The 20,523-nt window shown below is 43.4% G+C and overlaps 3 protein-coding genes across 4 annotated transcripts in view; 2 read left to right on the top strand and 1 right to left on the bottom strand.

The window, feature by feature from the left end:
• znf142 (zinc finger protein 142) overlaps window positions 1-7,207 on the bottom strand; it is a 19,981-nt gene extending 12,774 nt beyond the window's left edge. The window contains exons 1-7 of one of the 2 annotated variants that reach the window (XM_031875013.1): window positions 6,943-7,207; window positions 6,797-6,824; window positions 5,985-6,476; window positions 5,647-5,871; window positions 4,111-4,935; window positions 3,816-3,993; window positions 587-3,533 (exon numbers count right to left, since the gene is read on the bottom strand). In XM_031875013.1, the coding sequence (XP_031730873.1) occupies window positions 587-3,533; window positions 3,816-3,993; window positions 4,111-4,935; window positions 5,647-5,871; window positions 5,985-6,471 (4,662 nt within the window). In that variant the 5' untranslated portion in view covers window positions 6,472-6,476; window positions 6,797-6,824; window positions 6,943-7,207. Of the gene's footprint in view, window positions 1-586; window positions 3,534-3,815; window positions 3,994-4,110; window positions 4,936-5,646; window positions 5,872-5,984; window positions 6,825-6,942 lie in introns of both variants that reach the window. The other variant, XM_031875014.1, reaches the window with a different exon arrangement.
• On the top strand, window positions 7,208-11,579 carry bcs1l (BCS1 ubiquinol-cytochrome c reductase complex chaperone). Its single transcript, XM_031875016.1, has 7 exons — window positions 7,208-7,838; window positions 7,922-8,061; window positions 8,181-8,375; window positions 8,708-8,771; window positions 8,900-9,072; window positions 9,331-9,448; window positions 11,307-11,579. The coding sequence occupies exons 1-7, from the start codon at window positions 7,519-7,521 to the stop codon at window positions 11,554-11,556; spliced, it is 1,260 nt and encodes a 419-aa protein (XP_031730876.1). The 5' UTR covers window positions 7,208-7,518; the 3' UTR covers window positions 11,557-11,579.
• A 1,401-nt stretch (window positions 11,580-12,980) lies between these two features.
• Window positions 12,981-20,280, top strand: cyp27a1.1 (cytochrome P450, family 27, subfamily A, polypeptide 1.1). The gene is made up of 9 exons (XM_031875015.1): window positions 12,981-13,232; window positions 13,771-13,952; window positions 15,359-15,558; window positions 16,145-16,342; window positions 17,140-17,303; window positions 17,904-18,070; window positions 18,279-18,360; window positions 18,499-18,699; window positions 19,142-20,280. The coding sequence occupies exons 1-9, from the start codon at window positions 12,993-12,995 to the stop codon at window positions 19,271-19,273; spliced, it is 1,566 nt and encodes a 521-aa protein (XP_031730875.1). The 5' UTR covers window positions 12,981-12,992; the 3' UTR covers window positions 19,274-20,280.
• Window positions 20,281-20,523: the final 243 nt, after the last annotated feature.

Below are 20,523 nucleotides of genomic sequence, written 5' to 3'. Positions count from 1 at the left end.
ACATATATACATATACATACATACATACATATATATACATACACACACACACACACACACACATAAATAATGATGAAACACTAAACAGAGAATTTTTTGAGTTGTGTCAGAACAAATTAAAAGTTGTCCTTGCTGTCAGTTGATGGAATGGTTTTTGGAAACATGCTTTGCTTTTGTGCCAAAAGTTAGATGAGAAGATCCAGACCACTCTTATGTCTGTCCACCACTGCAAGCAGCTGGTTAGCTTAGCTTAGCATAAAAGCTGGGGACAGTGGGAAACAGCTAAGAAAAGCACGTCACTATATAACGTCACACGTTATATTGCATTTGTTTAAATCTGTACAAAGTTTAAAAACGGCATGTTGTGGTTTCATACTTTATCGATAGATGGTATAGTGGTTTCAACCTTCTCTTTTTTTAAAACCATTTGTCCCAAGTGGTTATTTAACAATTGTGACAAAGATAAGTGCTGGCATTCCTGTAAAGAAATAAATAGCCTAATTGTATAAAGTTCCGTCCAAAACAGCACTCTTAAATAATGACCTTTTTAATCTTACACACAACAAGCTATAAACTTTGAGCTTACCTTCAACCTCGACGGATCAGTGCAGGTGTAACTGCACTGCTCACAACTGTAAGGCTTCTCTCCAGTGTGTATGCGAATGTGCCACGTGATCTTCTGCTTGTTCCGGGTTGAATACTCGCAGTCTGTGCATTTGTACAGGCGCTTGCCTCCGTGTGAACGGAAGTGCTGCTCCAACACCAGCTGATGCCGACACGCAAACTGACAAGAGCTGCACTTGAAAGGCTTGTCCTCTGGAGATCCCTCCTCGTGTTCGCTCAGAAGGTGTTGAGCTAACAGCTGCCTTGTTTTGGTCCCGAAGGGGCACAGCTGGCAAAGATGTGCCAGGTGGGTTCTCTGATGAATCTCAAGGCCCTCCTTCGTCTTGAAAGACTCCTGGCATGTGTTGCACTTTACCTGAGGGTGCTTGCTCTCCTTGTGGGTCTTCAGCGAGACCTCGCTGCCACACGAGTAGTCGCACTGCTTGCACGAGAAATGCACCTGGAGCTGGTGCGCGCGTTTACAGTGGTTTCTCAGCGCAACTTCTGAACTGAACCTCGCCTCGCAATGCGTGCAAGCGTGCTGCAACTCCCCCGTGTGGCACCTGAGATTGTGCCGTCTCACATCGTCGAGCGTGTAGCCGCTGAAGTCACAGAGTGGGCAGAAGTGCGTCGGCCGTTTGTCGTGGATGCGCATCTTGTGCTGGCGCAATTTGGTCACGGCCCCGAAGGTCTTGTCGCACACGTCGCAGCTGTGACGACCGATTCCCGTGTGGAGAGACTCGTGCTCTTCCAAGCGATAGCGCCTTGCGGTGCTAAAAGGGCAATATCGACAACGGTGAGGTCGCGCACCTTTGTGTTTGAGCGCGACATGCAGTGTCATGCATCGTTCTTGTTTACAGGTGAAAGTACAGTGCTGGCAATGCACACGTTTAGCAAGAGCAACTTTGTTTTCGCTGTGGACACACAAGATGTGACGGGTCAAAGAAATGTGGGATTTGGCTACAAGTGAACACATGGTGCATTGGACCTCATCTGGCTTCAAGCAGCCTCTCTTTCCATGACTGTCTAATGCCCTTTTCTGACTGCACTTAAATGCACAGCTTGGACAAGAGAAGATTTTGTGTTTTTCTGAAACTTTCCCAGTTCTGTCATTGTGCTCTTCAGCCGAGTCCTCTCTTTCGCTGGCCGACTCGTGATCCCACTCATCCCCCACTTCTGGAATGATCTCATTCCCTCTTTTCTTTGAGATCTTTCTGCAGTGTGAGAGGTGTCGCTCAACCGTTGTGAGCCGGACTGATGAAAAATTGCACAGCTTGCATTTGAATTTCCCATCTTTTTTAGCGGAAAGGGACGTCTGCAGTGGAATATTTCGTTGCTTGCCATTGGATAATAACTGCTTCTTTGTCAGTTTAACTTTCAAAAGCTTTTTTGTCAGGATTTTACTTGGCTTCTGTCCTGATTCACTGGCTGTAAAAACATTATGAACAAAACCTTTACATTTTGTTAAATGAGATGTACGTTCTTCCTCTTGCTGATTAAATTCCTGATCGTTTGAATCTGTGGAATTCCGATTAAGAAGTTCTGTCTGATCGGCATTTGCTCCCTCATCAACTTGTTTGGATCCTCCCTGGCCTACAGTAGAGTTGTCTTCTGCTGTACTTGAAATGCCTACAAATGCCCTTGTTTTTCGTGGAAGTGCTGGGCACTTCTTTGCAAGGTGGCTATCAAGGCCTCGCCTCTGTTTGAATTGCGTGCCACAACCCTGGCACTTGTGTCTCTTTGTTCTACCACAGCACGAAGCCCGGCAGTGGTGCTTCAAAGCGCTCTCCTTGCTGGTTACATAGGAACACTTGTCGCATCGATGGACGTCTTTGGTTGGCACCACAAGCATCTGCACCCTTCCCTCCAAAACCATGGCATCTGCTTGGTCCTTGTCGTGCTTCTTCATAGCTTTCAGTCGGATCTCAGATTCCAATGGCTTATTCTGCTCGGATGGAAACGTGGAAGCAATTGATCCACCGTCATTCTCCACCTCAGATGTTCGACACTCCCTCGGTTCAACTGGTTGACTTGTATTATTCCGAGGCACACAGTTGTCATCTAAGTCACTTTGTTCACGTTCTGCATCTGCCATTGCTATGTTGTCTTCCTCTGATAAAGATGTAGAGGAGTCTGCCTTCTCTTGGGATATGTCAAAGCCATTACAATTTAAATTGGCCATGCTTGGAGTTTGATTTGTGCAGTGTCCTTCCTGACTCTGCAAAGAGGAGGTCTGATAGTCTGTGGTTGATAGTGTCGTTAAGACGAGAGTACAGTACTCCTCGGGGCTGTTCACAGGTGAAGGATTGTCAGAAACACCTTCATTAACAACCTCTTGAGAAACAACATCAAAAGCATCCACAGTTTCTGAACCAGCTAGGGATCCTTTGCTGGCACCGTGATCTGCTGAGCCAGGAAGATCAGACTGTTCTCTTTGAGAAGGTGGAGGTCCTTCAGAAGTGGATGGTTCAGACTGCTCGTGAACTGCTGAGGGCTTTTCATAAAAATCCTGCAAGAACCCAGTTGAGTTCCTCTCCTTCTCCTTTGCAGCGTAGTTCTCTAGCCACGCTTTGTCCCCGGGGACGTAGCCATGAGCTTTCCTCTTGTGCAGAAAGAGGCTGATGCTGCTGAAAGATGAATAGAAGCAGAGGGCACACCGGAACTCTTTCAGCTTGGTGTGTTTGCAGTTCTCATGGTTTTGAAGGGCTTGTCTGTAGCAGGTAGTGTACGTGCAGTATTTGCACTTCAAGAAAGACGGCGGTTTCTCCTCACCAGAGTGTTTGGCCAACATGTGGTTGCGGAGCTCATATTTGCGCTTGCAGGCATATGCGCAGATCTCGCACATTAGTGATTTGGCCTGATGTCGGAACTTGTGGCTATTGAGCTGGTCCATGCGGTGACAGCGGTAGGGGCACTGGTCACACTTATACCTAGGACAGGAGACAGGAAGTTTGGTCATAACAACATAACACTGAAGCCATTTGGGATTCCGGAGAATAGGCCTATATGGGCATGGGTACTGCACTAATCAGGCTAAATAAGTGAAAACACCTGTGTGGGTGTACCAAGGGTGTGTCGGGGCTTCAAACTAAATTCAGTAAAAACACATCATCGATTTTTTTTGATAACTCCGTGTGTACTCAGCAGTGCAGTAACAATGCCAAAATGAAAAACATAACCAATGGTTGCATCGAACCTACTGAGGGATCTACCTGAGGTCTCCAGCATGTTTCCTCATATGGACATTCAGATAGTGCTTCCATTTAGTGACATATCCACATTCAGCACACATAAAGTTCTTGTCGTCTGAGTGAGTGAGCATATGTTTAGAGAGGTACGACTCATCTCGGCATCTGAAGTCACACAGGCTACACTTGTGGGGCTTCTCACCTAATAGAGAGAAAAAGATTAAATCAGGAAATGTGAATTAGCTACACAAAGGCCAAACGTAAGGCGAGAATCAGATGAGAAAACCATCGGAGCATTAAAAATCGATTCACTCCTCACCGCTGTGCATCAGCATGTGGCGCTTCAAGCCCCGTTTGTGCGAGGTCACGTGGCTGCACTGAGAGCAGCGATGGATCTTCTCGTTGGCGTGCAAATGTCCAATGTGCTGCTCGAACTCCACGGGGTTAAATGTGGCGAAGGAGCAAAAGTCACAGCAAAGCTCGTCGTTTCCTGGGTGACCGTGCCGGTGGTGCTGGAGGAAGACGGTCTTATTGGAACAAGAGAAATCACACTGTGAGCAGTGGTAGGCGAGGTGCGTCCGATAATGAGCCTCCATGTCCGTCTCACTTTGGAAGACGGCGCCACAGGCGTGATGACGACACCCTACAGCCCTGACGCCGTGCACCTCGGCAGTGTGTCGAAGAAGTTCTTTGTGCAAAGAACTCTTGAAAGAACAACCCCCTTGGAAGCAGGCCACTGGCTTGCTGCCCGACAGGATGTTGTGCGTCTTCATGTGGGCCTTAAGCGACCTGCTCTGGCGAAAGCTTTGACCACAGGTGGGGCAGGGATAGCTGTGACCGCTCACGCCATCCTCTACCTCATCGGCATGCACGCTGGCAAGGTGGCGGCGGATGGCGTTCCGCTCCACGGCAGAATATTCACACAAGTGGCAACGGTGAACCTTGTTGCCCGCCTCACGGAGACTGTGTATGCGTAGCTTGCTCTTGCTGGTGAAGTAGCGCTTGCAGTTGGGACACTGGAGGCTGGGGTCGGGAAAATGTAAATGGAGGTGCTCCTGCAGGTGGGAGCGCATCTTGAAGCAGCGTCGACACTTGGGGCAGGTGTGGGTGTGATAGGTATGCTCTGATCCCTCCGCAAGGTACTCTGATGGACAAGAACATAGGGAATTCATTTCAAAGTTTGTGATAAAAGTGAGTATATTTTTCATTGACACATTGGAAAAATCGAAACGAGAACAAAACATAGTAGCTTCTGTGATGAAAGACTATTACACTGCCAACTGTAACTTTCTGCACTATTGTCTTGCATCATAAGACACTCACTTGGCACACTTTTGCTGCTACAAGTGCAATAACAGTATTTGCTGTATTTGCAATACGTGCTTTTTTGGCCACTTGTTGGCCGTGTAAACTAGTTATGAACACAAGATTGACACTTTATCACCTTTTAAGTTGATATGGAAAACCTGAGCAAACCCTCGCTTTTTTACACATCCAGCAGTCATAGAGCAAAACCATCCTGAATTTTGAGTCGTCCAAAGTTCACTTTCTTTTTTATCTCTGTTTTTGGTCTCCACCAACTCGTGAGGGGAATGTCCGGCTCTAATTGCTCCACTATGTTCCCCAGCTAGTTCGTTTGGCGGAATGGGTCGTAGTTCATCTAATTACTGTCCTGCTAAGTGTAAGAACACTGCCATTGGACTTTGTGGTCTGGAGCAATCACACGTCGCTAACTGGCACCCTAATTGATCACTTATGTGTTTTAATATCACTGGAAAATCTGACGTTTTTTGTGCTTTATTATTTGATACAACCTTAACTCAACATAACATACCAGGCAGGTTGGTGTACGTACCTTTGGATGGTGGCGATGCAGCGTCCACTGCTGATGGTTTGTCTCTTTCCACTGCCTTTCTCACTCTTTTAATATTGCGCCTTTGCTGCTCAGGCGGTTCCTCATTCCCGTCTTCTGTTAACGATGATGCATAAACTGGTTTGGGGATTAGCTTTCTCTTCGGCCTGCCGGATGCCTGAGGCTGGTTGCTTCCATTTGTGCATACCGTGGCCGCTGTCTCGTTCTCTATGAACAGATGCGCCAAAATGTTCATGTAAAATCTACTTTTTCTTTTTGAAAACCAAGCACATGTTTAATGGATTTCTGCATGTGTATAACATAACACCAACTCTGTTTACCTTGAGCGCAAGGTGGCTGATGGTTGTGCTCCACCAGGTGGTCATTCAGGTCTTCAACATTTAGAGTGACAAACTGACACTGAAAGCAGCCGAAGGGCATGTGGCCCCGCAAGTGTCTCTCCATCTCACCCTGTGTGAGGAAAGACACTTTGCAGGACCGGAGGTTGCAAGGAACAAGAGTGAGACCATGTGTGGACATCAAGTGGGCTTGATATTCCTGACGGCCTGCACTGCTGAACTGACAGCCTGGCTCAGTGCAGGGGAATGGGCCTTCAGGGTCGCGCCCACTGTGGGTGATTTTGAAGTGGCGCTTCAGGATGCCCGGCTCAGAAAAAACCTCACTGCACTGAGAACATTTGTAGTTCTCCACCTTTAATTTAATGGATGGAGTGGTTGGCCTTTCTGAACAGGGGTGCGAGGTAAACAAGCCACTGTCTGAGAAACTCTGCCCACATTTTTCACATCCATGAGGTTCCACGGTCTCCATTGTGTCTGGAAAAGAAAAACAGCATTTAGTTACAATTGGACAGATTTAAAAACAGCATGCCAAACACTTTTTTTGCATTGAATTTATGGTTCACGAAATACTGCGATTCCTCTCAATGCATAAACAGACATCATCGGACTGAGCCGACTACAATATATACAGTAACTTAGCTTAGTATAATAAATTGTGTTTTCATTATATTAGGGCCTAATTTACTCTCTGTTGCCTTGTATTTTCTTTACTAGTTAGGTGATGAACATTAGATCAGCTCTATTCTTGCAGGACAAACCACAGACTGTAAGGTACAAACAGAATATCAACCTACTGCCTGGGTTTCCGCGGTCTGTTTCTATCTGAAACACAGAATACCAACCATTATCAGTTTGACAGCATCCCACTCGTAAAATTAATCTTTAACTGCCAAGGCTGTCTTTATTAATTCTGAGTGATAGTAGACGAAGTTTCACTTACATGATGGTATAAAATGGTATCAATACGCTAACAGCATCCCCGATAACTGAGCTATCGTTAGCTTCTTGTTAATTTGGTCGCTAACCGCTAACAGTTCCTGCTACCAATTCATTTCGCCGTTGCGGTCCGCACAGTCTTTACAGTAACATGCATACACTATGCTAGTCGCCAACACATGTATCTTTATTTATTTAGTTGAGTTGGCATCTTAGCTTAGGAGCAAAAATAATGTTAAGATAACACGAGCTAGGAACCCACGATTGAGGTCAGGCGCACAGTCGGACAGTTATTTGTCAAACACAGGAAGTGTAGTAGAGGTCGCTATCACTACTGCGCACCACAACCATACATTGCACGCATGTGGATTTTAGTAGGTTGAACAAATATTGTTTTCAAAGAAAATGTGTACACCGGAAACGACAGCATCCAAGACAGCCGTATGAGATGGAGACAAAGAGGGCAAGTCAGTGGAATATTCGCTAATTACTTAACATGGCAGGATGTATCACTTGAAACTAGTGTATAATAACTACATCGTCTGATTCCACTGAGGGGGTTGCGCACATATCGGCAACAATGCCGCTGTCGGACTTTCTGGACAGCCTGAAGGACAACCCGTACTTCGGGGCTGGGTTTGGACTGGTTGGGATCGGGACAGCCTTGGCAGTGGCCAGGAAAGGTGCCCAGGTGGGAATGATCTTCTTCCGCAGGCACTACATGATCACCCTGGAGGTCCCCAGCAGGGATAAGAGCTACCACTGGCTGCTGAGCTGGATCACCAAGCACAGCAAACACACTCAGCACCTGAGCGTGCAGACCTCCTACCTGGCACACGAGAGCGGGCGGGTTCACACACAGTTTGACTTCCACCCAAGCCCTGGGAACCACATCATCTGGTCAGAGATATGATACCTACAGTTACCATTGTCCTGGGCAGTACAGTACATCCTCTGACGCTGTCGTCTGTTGTGGTCTGCAGGTACGGGAGGAAGTGGATCCGGGTGGAGAGGACCAGAGAGAAGCAGATGGTGGATCTGAACACTGGAACCCCGTGGGAGTCCGTAACCTTCACTGCTTTAGGCAGAGACAGACAGATTTTCTTTAATATCTTACAAGAAGGTAAAGGTTTGCGCATGTCCACAGTACATACACGCATCTCGCTGCAACACACTTGACTCATGTTGCATCCATTTGCTATTCAGAGTCCATTTGGTGGAGATGTCAATTATGTTTTGCAGCAAGAGAACTGGCCCTGAAGCAGGAAGAGGGAAGGACAGTGATGTACACCGCCATGGGCGGCGACTGGAGACCATTCGGCTTTCCACGGCGACGCAGACCCCTCAGCTCCGTGGTGCTGGAGGGGGGCTTGACCGAAAGGATCGTAGACGATGTGAAGGAATTCATTGGGAACCCCAAGTGGTACATGGACAGAGGTAGAATATCCTGGTGTTTAACTCATTCACTTAATGCACAACAAGTTGCGTTTAACTGTTTTATTTTTTTATATTAGTGTGTTTATATAACTCATGTTTGCATATCATGACCTTTACTGTTGTGAGGTGTTGTGCCTGCCAGCGAGTCTTTCATGTTGGTGACACTTTGACATCTAAAATTTGAGAGTGATACCTTTTGAAAAATAAAGAAAACATTAATAAATTAAACGCTGATTTTCCGAATTGTTTTTTTGTATTTTGAATAAACGTGGTAGAATTTCCAGTTATTCTGTGTTCTGTGTTATGTGTTGATTTTTCTTTTGTCAATGCAGGCATACCCTACAGAAGAGGATATCTGCTGTATGGCCCCCCAGGGTGTGGAAAAAGCAGCTTTATGTGAGAGTGCTTTTGGATTTGAGCTCTTACCCTTCTTGTTTTAGAGTCTGTGTGATCAAAAGACTTGGCTTATCATGTCATGGCTTATGCTTGGGTTCAATTTCACTCATTGGCTCCTTGTGTTCCAGCACGGCTCTGGCAGGCGAGCTGGGCTACAGCATCTGTCTGATGAGTCTGAGCGACCAAAGCCTTTCAGACGACCGTCTGAACCACCTCCTGAGCGTGGCACCGCAGCAAAGCATCATACTGCTGGAGGATGTAGATGCAGCCTTTGTCAGCCGAGAGCTGCTTTCCACAGACAGTGAGTGACAGGGAATAGCCGGCAGTTTGGGATTCTGTTGTCAGAAACGTAACACAAAGAAGAGGTTGAACTATACCAATATTACTAGAAATGACACGTTAGTCCCTCTGTTTACATGAGATGTTTTCATTTATGTCTCAGGTAGAATTAACTACTGTGTTCACTTCTAAAGCTGTGATTGTTCAGACAGCTCCGTCTTTGTGTTTCATTCTCTTTTGAGGGTGAATTTCAAATTCCTTTTTTGCTTTTGCCTCCCAGACCCGGTGGCCTACCAGGGAATGGGGAGACTGACCTTCAGTGGCCTGCTTAATGCTCTGGATGGAGTGGCTTCATCTGAGGCCAGAATAGTTTTTATGACCACCAACTTCATTGACAGGTACCGCTTGAAGAAAGTGTGTGAACACAGTATTTATTATGTGTATTGTTGTCTGAGCAGAGCGGGACAAACAAAACAGGAAAGGATCTTTGACTTCAGTAAAAGTTGAGAGCAAGATTGAAATCAAATAGCAGAGAAAAGAACTTCCGTTTTTTTTGTCTTTAAATGTTGCTGATATTAGCAATCATGAAGTTTAAAATGAGTCAAGTCATCCACAAATGATCCTCAACGACATGACATAAGTTCAGCAGTTCTTTTTATACCTTTTCATCATACAAAAATATCTAAAACCAATTAAAACATTCTGCTAACTAAAACGACAGAGGAAGGGAAATCTAATGCATATAACTAAAAGAAAACAAACACTTAAAGCTGCACCAGTAGATCTTTTTTTAAATATTAACAAAGAATGAAATGATTGTGTATTATGTGACAAATGTCAATCGTAGTGATGAACCCTCAGAGAACAATTAACTGACTGCAGTTAGCCTCCAATGAATCCAGTACTCGCCACCTGCCCAGCATGCACTGGTAGACAGACAAAGTTAGCGACTTGATGGTGAGCATAGTGGAGTGTTTAGCAGTTAAAGAGACATGTATTTCTCAGGAGTTGATGCACACCAAAACAGAGCCAAGAGGACACCAAATATTGGACTTCAATGCTAAAGCTGCTCTGCTGGGTGGATGTATAAACAAGCAGCAGTTAGCTAATACAGCTTTATATGGGACCATATGCCCCATTGTTGTGTTTTCAGCTTGTTATGCATGTTAGTGGCTAAAGATATCAAATAATGTAGGTTTAGAATATTTAAAGTACTATAAACTAGAATTCAAACTATAATATTTACCCAGTTACATTGATATATTTTCAAAATGGACACTACAAGCTATGTTATGTCCGTTATGTTTTTTTGACATTTCACGGGTGAGTTTTACATACATTTTCATAAATAGAAATATAACTGAACTGTTTTAAAGTCATTCAGCATTTCGTTAGACTATCTTTTGTACATTATTTTTGTGAAACAAGTTGAATGTAATCAAATTTAAATTGAGAGCCCTTTACGGACCCTTTCCGTAGTCCGCATTTCTGCACAATTTGCTCAAGGGATTTACCCACAATTCATAGCAATGTGACATTAAACACGGGTTACCGGTGGAAGCATGGAGATGTAAAAAGAAGGAAAAACAAAGGGGAAGGCACACGGGTGTTCAGCCTGGCCAATTACATTAACTCTGAAACATGAAGGATTAAAGATGGAACATAACACATGAAGTCAGAGGAATGGAAGCAGAGATTATATTACACAGGTTTATTCATCAAACATTTAATTTATTCCTGGAAGCGGAGCCATGAGCCATGTAGGAGCCATTAGTTATGTCTGTGTATTATGTTTGAATTAGGAGCCTATCTCAGGTTGACAACGGGTGGCAGTGTGGAGTATTGCGGCAGGTAATTAATATATGGGGCACAGGTGCAACTGACAGGTAATGAGGCATGGGTGACGGGGAGATTGCACGGTTTTTACCGCAAGCCAGACACACCAGAGGGAGACCAGGAAGATAAGTGCTATCCTATTGTATATCATCTGTGAACACTAATTAAATGGGAACCTCACCCAAAAGTGTGAAACACCTGGAATCTCTTTGTTGTAGCGAGTAAAGAACAGGATCTTCTCCCGCACCCAGCCGAGTGGCTAGTTGGGATTGGGCAACTGTGAAACTCCCACATGGCTGACACACATTCCTTCACTTTTTATCTGTAAACAAACCACACACCTGTTGCCGATGAATTGGTGCGTCCCTGGTAATTTCAGTGACATTAACTGCCCCTCTTGCTTGTAATCTCTGCACACAGGTTAGACCCAGCACTGATCCGACCCGGCCGCGTTGACCTGAAGCAGTACATTGGCAATTGCACGCACTGGCAGCTTACGCAGATGTTCCGGCGGTTCTACCCAGGCGAGCCTGCCTCCGAAGGAGAGCGGTTTGCTGAGCGTGCGTTGGCCGTCCACGCTGAGATCAGCGCCGCCCTGGTGCAAGGGCACTTTCTGCTGCACAAAATGGACCCCGTAGGATCGGTAGACAATGTTGCGCAAATGAAATAATGACAGGACTGCTAAGCGTTTGAAGACTGATGACTGAGAAATTTGAGAAATATTGTTTTTACATTTCCAGTTGAAGTAATGGTATTATTAAGACAGATGTGCGTCGATGCCATAAACTGTGATGCCATAAACTGTATATGCAGTTTATGATTGATACCAAATGAATACAGGCAGAGAATGGACATTAAGAATGGCACTGTCACAGAGAGATGTCAGTGTTTTGATTTTTAAGTGACATTGCAAATGATTCCATGAGACTGCTGCACCAACTGCAAAGGCAGTGTTTCCTAGTTTAGGGTTGGCTCACCACTCATTTCATGTCAGTTGAAGTGTCAAAGATGAAAGCACTTCAACTACTTTCATCTTTGACACCTCAACTGACAGTTCAACTTGCTTTTATTTCCTTCTCTTCAAATTCCTTCCTCCAACTTCTTTCAGCACTTCCATTTGAACTGCAGTTGTACCACAAGTTCAATTGTTTCATCTGCAAAATTTCAGCAGCAAGCACATTTTGTGCAGAAAATATAGCGTTTTCCAGTTATTGTTACTGTCAGGCCAAAAGCCTTCAAGTACAGCAAGCAGATGCTACAAGACCTTTCCTGTATATGCGCTTTGGGAGTACCACACATGTTAGACACAGGAAAACTTAAGTACTTCCAAGAAGAACCATGAGCATTGCTCAAGAGCTATGTAATCAAGAGAAAGCACAAACAAAAGTGTTGCTGTTGTAGATGCTTTCTAATAATGTGCACTGGTTTGGCTTCTCTGAGATCTTGAGGGAGGCTGTTCCTGACTGGACAAGAGTGTTTAGTCTCTGAGGAGATTATAATATCTCAGAATCAGAACCGTTTATTGCCAAGTACGTTACACATGCAAGGAATTTAACTAGGTGAATGGTGCATAACAATAATCAATAAGCACAGTGCAATAATGAAGACATAATTTAAAAATTAAAAATATCAAATTTACAATAAAATATGGTAAACAAACATAACAGTGTGTTAAAACAAGTATATTATAAAAGTGTATTTTAACATTGAAAGGATGTGAAGGGTGTGTAACAGTCCCGGGCTTTGTTGATGAGCCCAACTGCAGATGGGAAGAAACAGTTTTTGTGGCGTAAGGTGGACCACAGCCTCCTGCCAGAGGGAAGGGACTCAAACAGTTTGTGTCCAGGGTGAGAGAGGTCGCCTAGCCCTCGAGTGAGATATTGTTTCTCAGAACTCCATAGTTTGCTACTTATCCAACACACTAAAAATGGGTTAGCGGCATTTGAGTTATGAACTACAAATGTATGGGTGGACTGACCCTTGGCCTTCATTGATTCTTGAGAGCTGTGCTGAAAGGGTTAAACATTGTGTAAGACATGTCTCCTCCCTGCTCAGCTAGTCTCTTAGATGTAACAGGAGCCCTGTATTTTCCATTCTGCTCTCACTATGGCTGCATGGCTGTCCCGGAGTGTGGTGGGAAGGAATGGGAGCTGGCTGCTGCCGTGCCCTAATGCCGTGGCCCGGGTCTGCTCCAGGGGGGGGAGAGGCCCGTCCTCTGCCCCGGAGGCCCTCTCTGCGTTCCAGGACAAGCCTCGGACAGTGGAGGACCTCCCACATGTCAGCTTCTTGGAGCTACTTTACAGGATGGTGTTTCAGGGTTTCTACAACCGTTTGCACGAACTACAGGTAAGCCAGGCGTCAGTGCACTGCATGGTTTCTGGATGCCACACATGCATATTCAGCAGGTCTATGCCACAGTGATGCACCATTGTTTTAATCTACATGTGTTTCCAGAAAATCCGTGATGAGGAATCTTGGGTGCAACTTTGCTTTCTGCAAAAATTCTTGATGATTTACTTCAGGGATTATGGTGTGCTATGAGTGACTGTATTTCCCAATACAATACATCAGACATACTGCCAGGCTGGCTCTATTACCTTTGTTCCCATGGTAACCTTCAGATAACAATAGCCAGTCTCGGCTGGCCCTCACAGAGGAGAGGATTGCAGGACTACTTTTTGCGAAAAGACCGGCATTTAGTCACACAGTACATTTGATTAATGGGACTAATATTCAAACACTGATTGATTCTGACGTGTTGTAAGCCTTCATGGTGCAGCAGCTCAAGTTGTTTCCTTCTTCTTACCTCCTGCATTATGAGATTGCTAGAACACAGGTTTCTCTGTTTACTCACCTTTCTTGCATTCACTTTGCCTACCTTCAGATCTATGAGAAGCAGCTATATGGGCCCATATACAGAGACGGACTGAAGTCAGTTTCCGTGAACACTCCAAAGCTGCTGGAGGAAGTCCTGAGGAACGACGAGAAGTTCCCTAGACGAGGAGACATGACGACGTGGAAAGAGTATCGTGATATGAGAGGATTTGGCTATGGGCCTTTCACGGAGTGAGCCTGCCAAATACTGTATTATGTGCTTAGAAATGCTCTTTCACCATTTTTCCTTGTCTAAACAAGAACTTGAAGAACTTACATAAAGGCTTTCCAGGGCAAAGTCCTGTCATGTGAGAGGGACGTATCAATGGTGACCTGCTAGAGACTGCTCTCAGACTGTAAAGTTGATGTTTGCATCACCAACAGTCATTGCCTATAGGGTTTGGTTAAGTGAACAAATACATTTCATACATTAACACATTTAAAATCAAATTATGTTTACAAAGTCTGGGAACTTTATGGCAGGGAACTAGAGCATGACCGATAAGTCAAACGTGGTTCCCTGTCCTGTTTGCCCCGAAAACTAGTCTAAACTGAAGTTTACATCCAGCCAAATAGCAAAAAGGTTACTGCAGGTAGCCTCCCGGGACGAGTGGGGAGGGAAATACCCATGGCTCTTTGCTGCCTCATGAGATCCAAACAAAGCGTTTTGCATAGTAAAGAATGCTACAATAATTATTACTACTGTTTCTTGACGCAGCATGTCAAGACTGGAGGCCACGATCATCCCCAACCCCACTATCCCAGAATTTCATACGTTCTCATCTGATCAGATGTGGGACAAAATAATCTACACTAAATGTCCACTTTGTCCCTTTTTCTGGGCTTTCAAGCAAATAACCATGTTTTTTTTAAGATGTCAAACCTTAAAATCTTGAATATCTGTCTTTATTTTTTCAAAACCCCAGCATCAGTCAGGCTACAGAGGCTTGATAAACTTTAACTTACTGGTTAGTTACACTGTGCTGACATTTGGCTTTCCTTCCCAAATCTACAAGCCAAAACGTTATGAATAAACACTGGTTCAACCATTTTCCGACAGGAAATTTCCAGGAAAAATTGGTTAAAAAAAGCAATTGGTTACACAATTATTTTCTTATGTAAATTTATGTAGAATCATAAACTACAAACATTTTAGATGGCTGATACAAAATTAATTAATCAATTAGTTTCTTATTTCAATTACTCTACTGCTATATTAAGGCCCTGACTTTGGAATTTAACACCTTTAATGTTATGACCTTTTCCTACTATTACAGGTCAAAACATCTGTGTACTAAGAGGACCATTCAAGTAGTGTTGAAGTTCATATGACCTCAGTTGATTGTTGCTGTATTTGTGTCCACATCACCTGAGATCAACAGGAAGAAATGGTATATGTCAGAAAGACATGTCCCTTTACACAGTTTATCTTATATACATTTTCTTTTAATTGAAGAGACACCAACTTTTGTACTTTACTGTAACATTACCAACACAACACATTCATTTAAAACACATGGCTAATACAAATCTCACATGTTTGGAAACCTGATTAGCGTTGGTTTTGTTTCTCATTGTGACTGTATATCTGTTCCCAGGGAGGGGGAGAAGTGGTACAACCTGAGGGTGATGCTGAATAAGCGCATGCTGTATCCGAAAGACTCTGCACAATATGATGGTGTTATCAACGACGTGGTTACGGACTTCATCAAGAGGATCTACTTCCTGCGTCAGCGCAGCCCGACGGGAGATTTGGTGACAGATGTGGCCAATGAGCTGTATCACTTCTCACTAGAGGGTATGTAGACAACTTGTACATGGTGCATGTTCATTTAAATAGTGTGCACTTATTAAAGTGGATGGTGAAATCATTCAAATCAAACCGTATGTATACTGGTATTGATGAATTAAATGGCCAGCTTGTAGGATTTGGCGGCATCTAGCGGCGGTTTTGCAGATTGCAACCAACTGAAACTTCTCCCGTGTGCCAAGGGTGTAGTGGAACTACAGTGGTCAACGCGAATGGCCCTATCTAGAGTCAGTGTTTGGTTTTGGTTTGTCTGTTCTGGGCTACTGTAGAAATGAGGCGGACTCTGTCAAGAGGACCTGCTCTCATTCTAAGGTAACAAGAACATAACATGTTCATGTGATTACACACACAAAAAGAAAACATACTTAATCATAGTATAATCCATCTCTGCAAATAGGTGTGTCTCCCTAAAGGCTACACACTGGCCCTTTTATTATTACAATTTAATTAACACGATTTCATTCCGACTTCTGTTTTGTTACTTGTTGTTTGATTTCTTGTATTGAAGGAGAGCAATTTAGCAGACAGGTTCTCTGATCATATCTTATCCTAAATCTTAACCTTTGCCAATCAGGTATTGCCTCCATACTGTTTGAGACGAGGCTTGGGTGTCTGGAGAAGGAAATCCCTGCCGGTACACAAGGCTTCATCAATGCCATAGCCCAGATGTTCTCCAACAACCTGGCTGCATTTATGGCACCCAAGTGGAGCCGCAGTCTGCTACCCTACTGGGGGCGCTACATTGCAGGCTGGGAGGGTATCTTCTGCTTTGGTGAGTTGATTTCTGTTGCTCGATAGCACTTTTACAAGCAAAGTGTATTCTGAAATAAAGTGTGACAAAACTGTGGACATAATGCACAATTGTGTTCTTGTTACTGAAATAAGTTCATTGGTCAATATTAGGATCAATACCAGTATCAGTATTGATCAACTCTCTTTTACAGCAATAGTTAAACATTTTGGGAAATACGATACTGTTCAAAGGTTTGGAACCGACGCCAACCTCTCGGGTCTGAAAAGTGAAGCCAATGCTGAAATGCCGTAAACTTGCATTCTTTCTAATGGCCATTAGGGGGCGACTGCTCTGGTTGTAAAAATAAGTCAGATTGTATAGAAGTCTATGAGAAAATGACCCTATTCTCACTTGATTTATTGCCTCAGTAAACATTGTAAACATGACTTTATGGTCTCAATCGCTAGTTTTGAGTCTTCTTCAAAACAGCATATTGATTTAGTAAATTATGGTCCCATTTAGAGTGAAATAGACCATAAAGCAAGATATGCTTTAGGGTATGTCATGCTCTAGGTATGCTCTACTCATGTGTCATGTCTGGTTTCACCTCCTGTCTTTGTGTGTTTTCGCGCCTTGGACCCACCCTGATATGTTCCACCTGTGTCTAATCCTCCCGCTCTCCTTGTCTATTTAGTCTGTGTGCTTTCCATAACCACAACATTACCTTTTATTTTACCTATAAAATCAAATAGAAACGGTTTTAATTTTCAATTTTGTAAGAGTTTATTTTTCAGAATGCTAAAATGCAGCACTTTCCATTTCTGCACTTATTTTAGCTAAAGAGTTGATTGACAAGAAGATGGAGGTCATTCAGCAGCGTGTGGACAACAACCATGATGTGGAGGGCGAATACCTAACATACCTCCTCTCAAACACTCAGATGAGCACTAAAGATGTGTATGGCAGCATCACTGAGCTTCTATTAGCTGGAATGGACACGGTGAATGTGATACTCAACCATGTGTAATTTATGGGCCTGCTTCCGATTGTTAGAAAAATTTCCTTGGACCTCCTTCCCAAATGAAAAATGTGTGACAAATATGTTATTCTTCCGTTAGCTGTAATGACCAAAATCAATATTCTGCTTACCCTAACCCAGCATCATATCCGAATTGAAAGCGCCACCTTGAACAGACGTCAAGTAAATTTTAAGTACATTGTGCTGATAATGCTTCTCTTTTACTCTGTACTTGAAGTAAACATTTAATTGCAGGACTTTTACTTTGCGCTATCAATAGTTTTACCATTAATAGTTATGAGTTTTACTTCAGAAATTCAATTTTATGTATGGCTTCTTCTATTTCCACTGCCAAAACGAATAGTCCTCGTTAGAGAAAGGGTGAACGCTGTAGAATACGGTGACTCATTTTGAATACATCTGATGCTATTCCTGGTTCTCAAAAATGACATTCTGAAAATACATCATCGTAAAATGTCAAAATATAAGCTGGACCGCCACTCAAATTCCAACATTTCTCTTATGCATGTATGGTATGCATCTCTCTGCCTGTTTATTTAATGACGTGTTTTTGCTGTCAAGACCTCAAACACCCTCACGTGGACTTTGCACCTGCTGTCCAAGTACCCTCAAACCCAGGACAGACTTTACGAAGAAGTGTCCACATCGGTGCCAGCGGACCGGAGCCCCTCCGCTGCCGAGGTCACCCGGATGCAGTATTTAAAGGCTGTTGTCAAGGAGGCCCTGAGGTGAGGCTGGTTAGAGAGGTTATGGTGTTCAACTTCCACAGAAGCCATCAGTGCCGTCAAAGAATGGCCCTAGATCTAAGGGCCAACTTTTTTCCATATCGAAACATTTCATGTGTTGTCTTCTGTTTACATCTCTTACTTGTCCTGCATCTGTCCACAACAAAAAACCAGCCTGAACCAAATGAAATGATCTATTCTTGTTTCTCAGGATGTACCCTGTGGTTCCTATGAACGCACGGATCATTGCAGAAAAGAATGTTGCTGTTGCTGGATATCAATTCTCCAAGAATGTGGGTCCACTTTTTTTTTTTTTTTTTTTTTTTTTCCCATTAGACTTGTTCTACTGGTTTTGTGTGTACTTTTGTCTCGTCATTTTATTGCAAAGATCAGAGTTTCAGCATTTCATCTCTCGACTGTTGTTTCCCCAGACCCCTTTCACGTTTTGTCACTATGCCATCAGTCATGATGAGGACACATTCCCAGAGTCGTTCACGTTTAAGCCAGAGAGATGGCTCCGTGACGGCCGTGAGAGGCCAAACCCCTTTGCCTCCATCCCCTTTGGCTTCGGAGTGAGAGGCTGTGTCGGTCGCCGGATTGCTGAGCTTGAGATGTACCTGGTTCTGTTTCGGGTAAGCAACAAGTGGGAAAACCTCTTGCAGCGTCTATGTACTGTAATACACATGATTTGATGTAAAACTTCATGCCATCAAACAACAGTAAAACACTGCTTTGAAAGTAGGCATACTGTGATTCGAGGCTCTAGCGAGCTACGATATCAGTGAAGCATTTCAGAGATAGCGAGAAAATGTTGCTAAAATGCTCTGTAGATCTGCAGGGAACTGGGGTTTGTCACTACGAGTGACCGCTTTCACTTCTGTCATTACACATTAATTCACACCGTCATTTGAACCATTGTTGACATGAAAATATTGTTTGGTGCAGCTTTAAAGTCAAAAGTGTACGGCCATTGCTGTGTTATTAATGCAACAAAAAGGCCAGTGTGTTGATATGGCCTTCAGTCAGGTCTAATAATGAAATGACTTCAATAACATCATTGTTTTGCCCCTCCAGGTCATCAGGCAGTTTGAGATCAAACCAGACCCCAACATGGGAGAGTTGAAATGCATCAACCGCACTGTTCTGATACCAGACCAACCACTAAACCTGCACTTTGTGGAGCGAGGATGTGGAAACGCAGCTTGATTTGCAGATTTCTTTCAATGAAAATGTTGCAAATGAATGAAAAGCTTGTATTTTTAAGGATGTCTGATGTATTAAGAGAGCGAGACAGGTTTGGAACTTTTGTCATAACAAATGCAAGTAAATATATAATGCACATTATTATTATGCAAACATGTATTTTCTTTTGTTAAAATATGCTCTATATCAAATGCTCTATATACAAAAAAAGGACATCACAAAGTTACTTGCCATTCAATATTTTAAAGCAACTGTGGAACCACTGAGCACTTCTGGAATGTTCAACGTGCCACATGTCTGACCATGTGGTTTCACTTTTAACGCACAATAAAGCCTTGCACTTTTTGTATTCAGCAATAATACGAAGCATTGCCGCACTTCAATACAGACGACGTGATGTATCCGAAGAGCAATCTCTTCTTCTGTAACGTATGTAAGAACAAATGAATGGAATATATATTTTTTTAATGCCAAATTTGTGAAACTGTGCACGATCTAGTTACAGATAACACGGGAAACCGAGAACAGATCTGGTTCAGGTTCAGATGGCTGGAAAGCAAAGGCATAAGTCTCATTGACAATGTGTCAGGACATGAGTGGAAATGTGAGTAGTAATACTGCATGGCTGATTGGGGAAAGTGGACACAGGAGACCAGTGGATGACAGTCAGGTGGCTGGGACAGGTGGAGGAGTCTGAGGGCTTTTGGTGGATGGATGGAGAGTGGCGATGCAGGAAAGCTGCGGTAGAGAGAAGTAGCTGGAGGCAGAGCGGGTGAAATAAACACAACTACGACAAGCATTGTGACACTAACGCTGTATGTCTTTTTTTTATTTTACACACACACACATATTTTTAAAATATATTTTTCATGTTATAGGTTTCTTTAAATTTGTTTCTATGATTATTTGCTTTTGCGGTACTTTGGCAACAAACACCAATGCCAATGTATTGTATCGTAAACTTGATTCTGATTAATATCAATTATTAAATAAAAAACTTTTCAATTGTCCTTTTCTGGAATATACTGTACGTATATGTGCGCCTCGAGAAAGGTAAGGGAAATGTACTTTTTTACTCCAGTACATTTATTACAAACGTTAGTTACTAGTCACTGTTCAGATTACAATTGTACGTAAAACATATTGATCCGCTTGAAAAATTCCATGCATTACTGAAGATTACACCAGTGGTTCCCATTATTTTTGATTTCTAACCAATTACCAACGCAGCAGTGTCTCGCTGGGATTCCTGT

This window comes from Anarrhichthys ocellatus, unplaced genomic scaffold (assembly GCF_004355925.1).
Source record: "Anarrhichthys ocellatus isolate YVR2014 unplaced genomic scaffold, GSC_Weel_1.0 scaffold86, whole genome shotgun sequence".
In the NCBI taxonomy this organism is placed as follows: domain Eukaryota; kingdom Metazoa; phylum Chordata; class Actinopteri; order Perciformes; family Anarhichadidae; genus Anarrhichthys; species Anarrhichthys ocellatus.
Note: the sequence above shows the minus strand (reverse complement) of the source record. Positions and strands in the feature narration are given on the sequence as shown.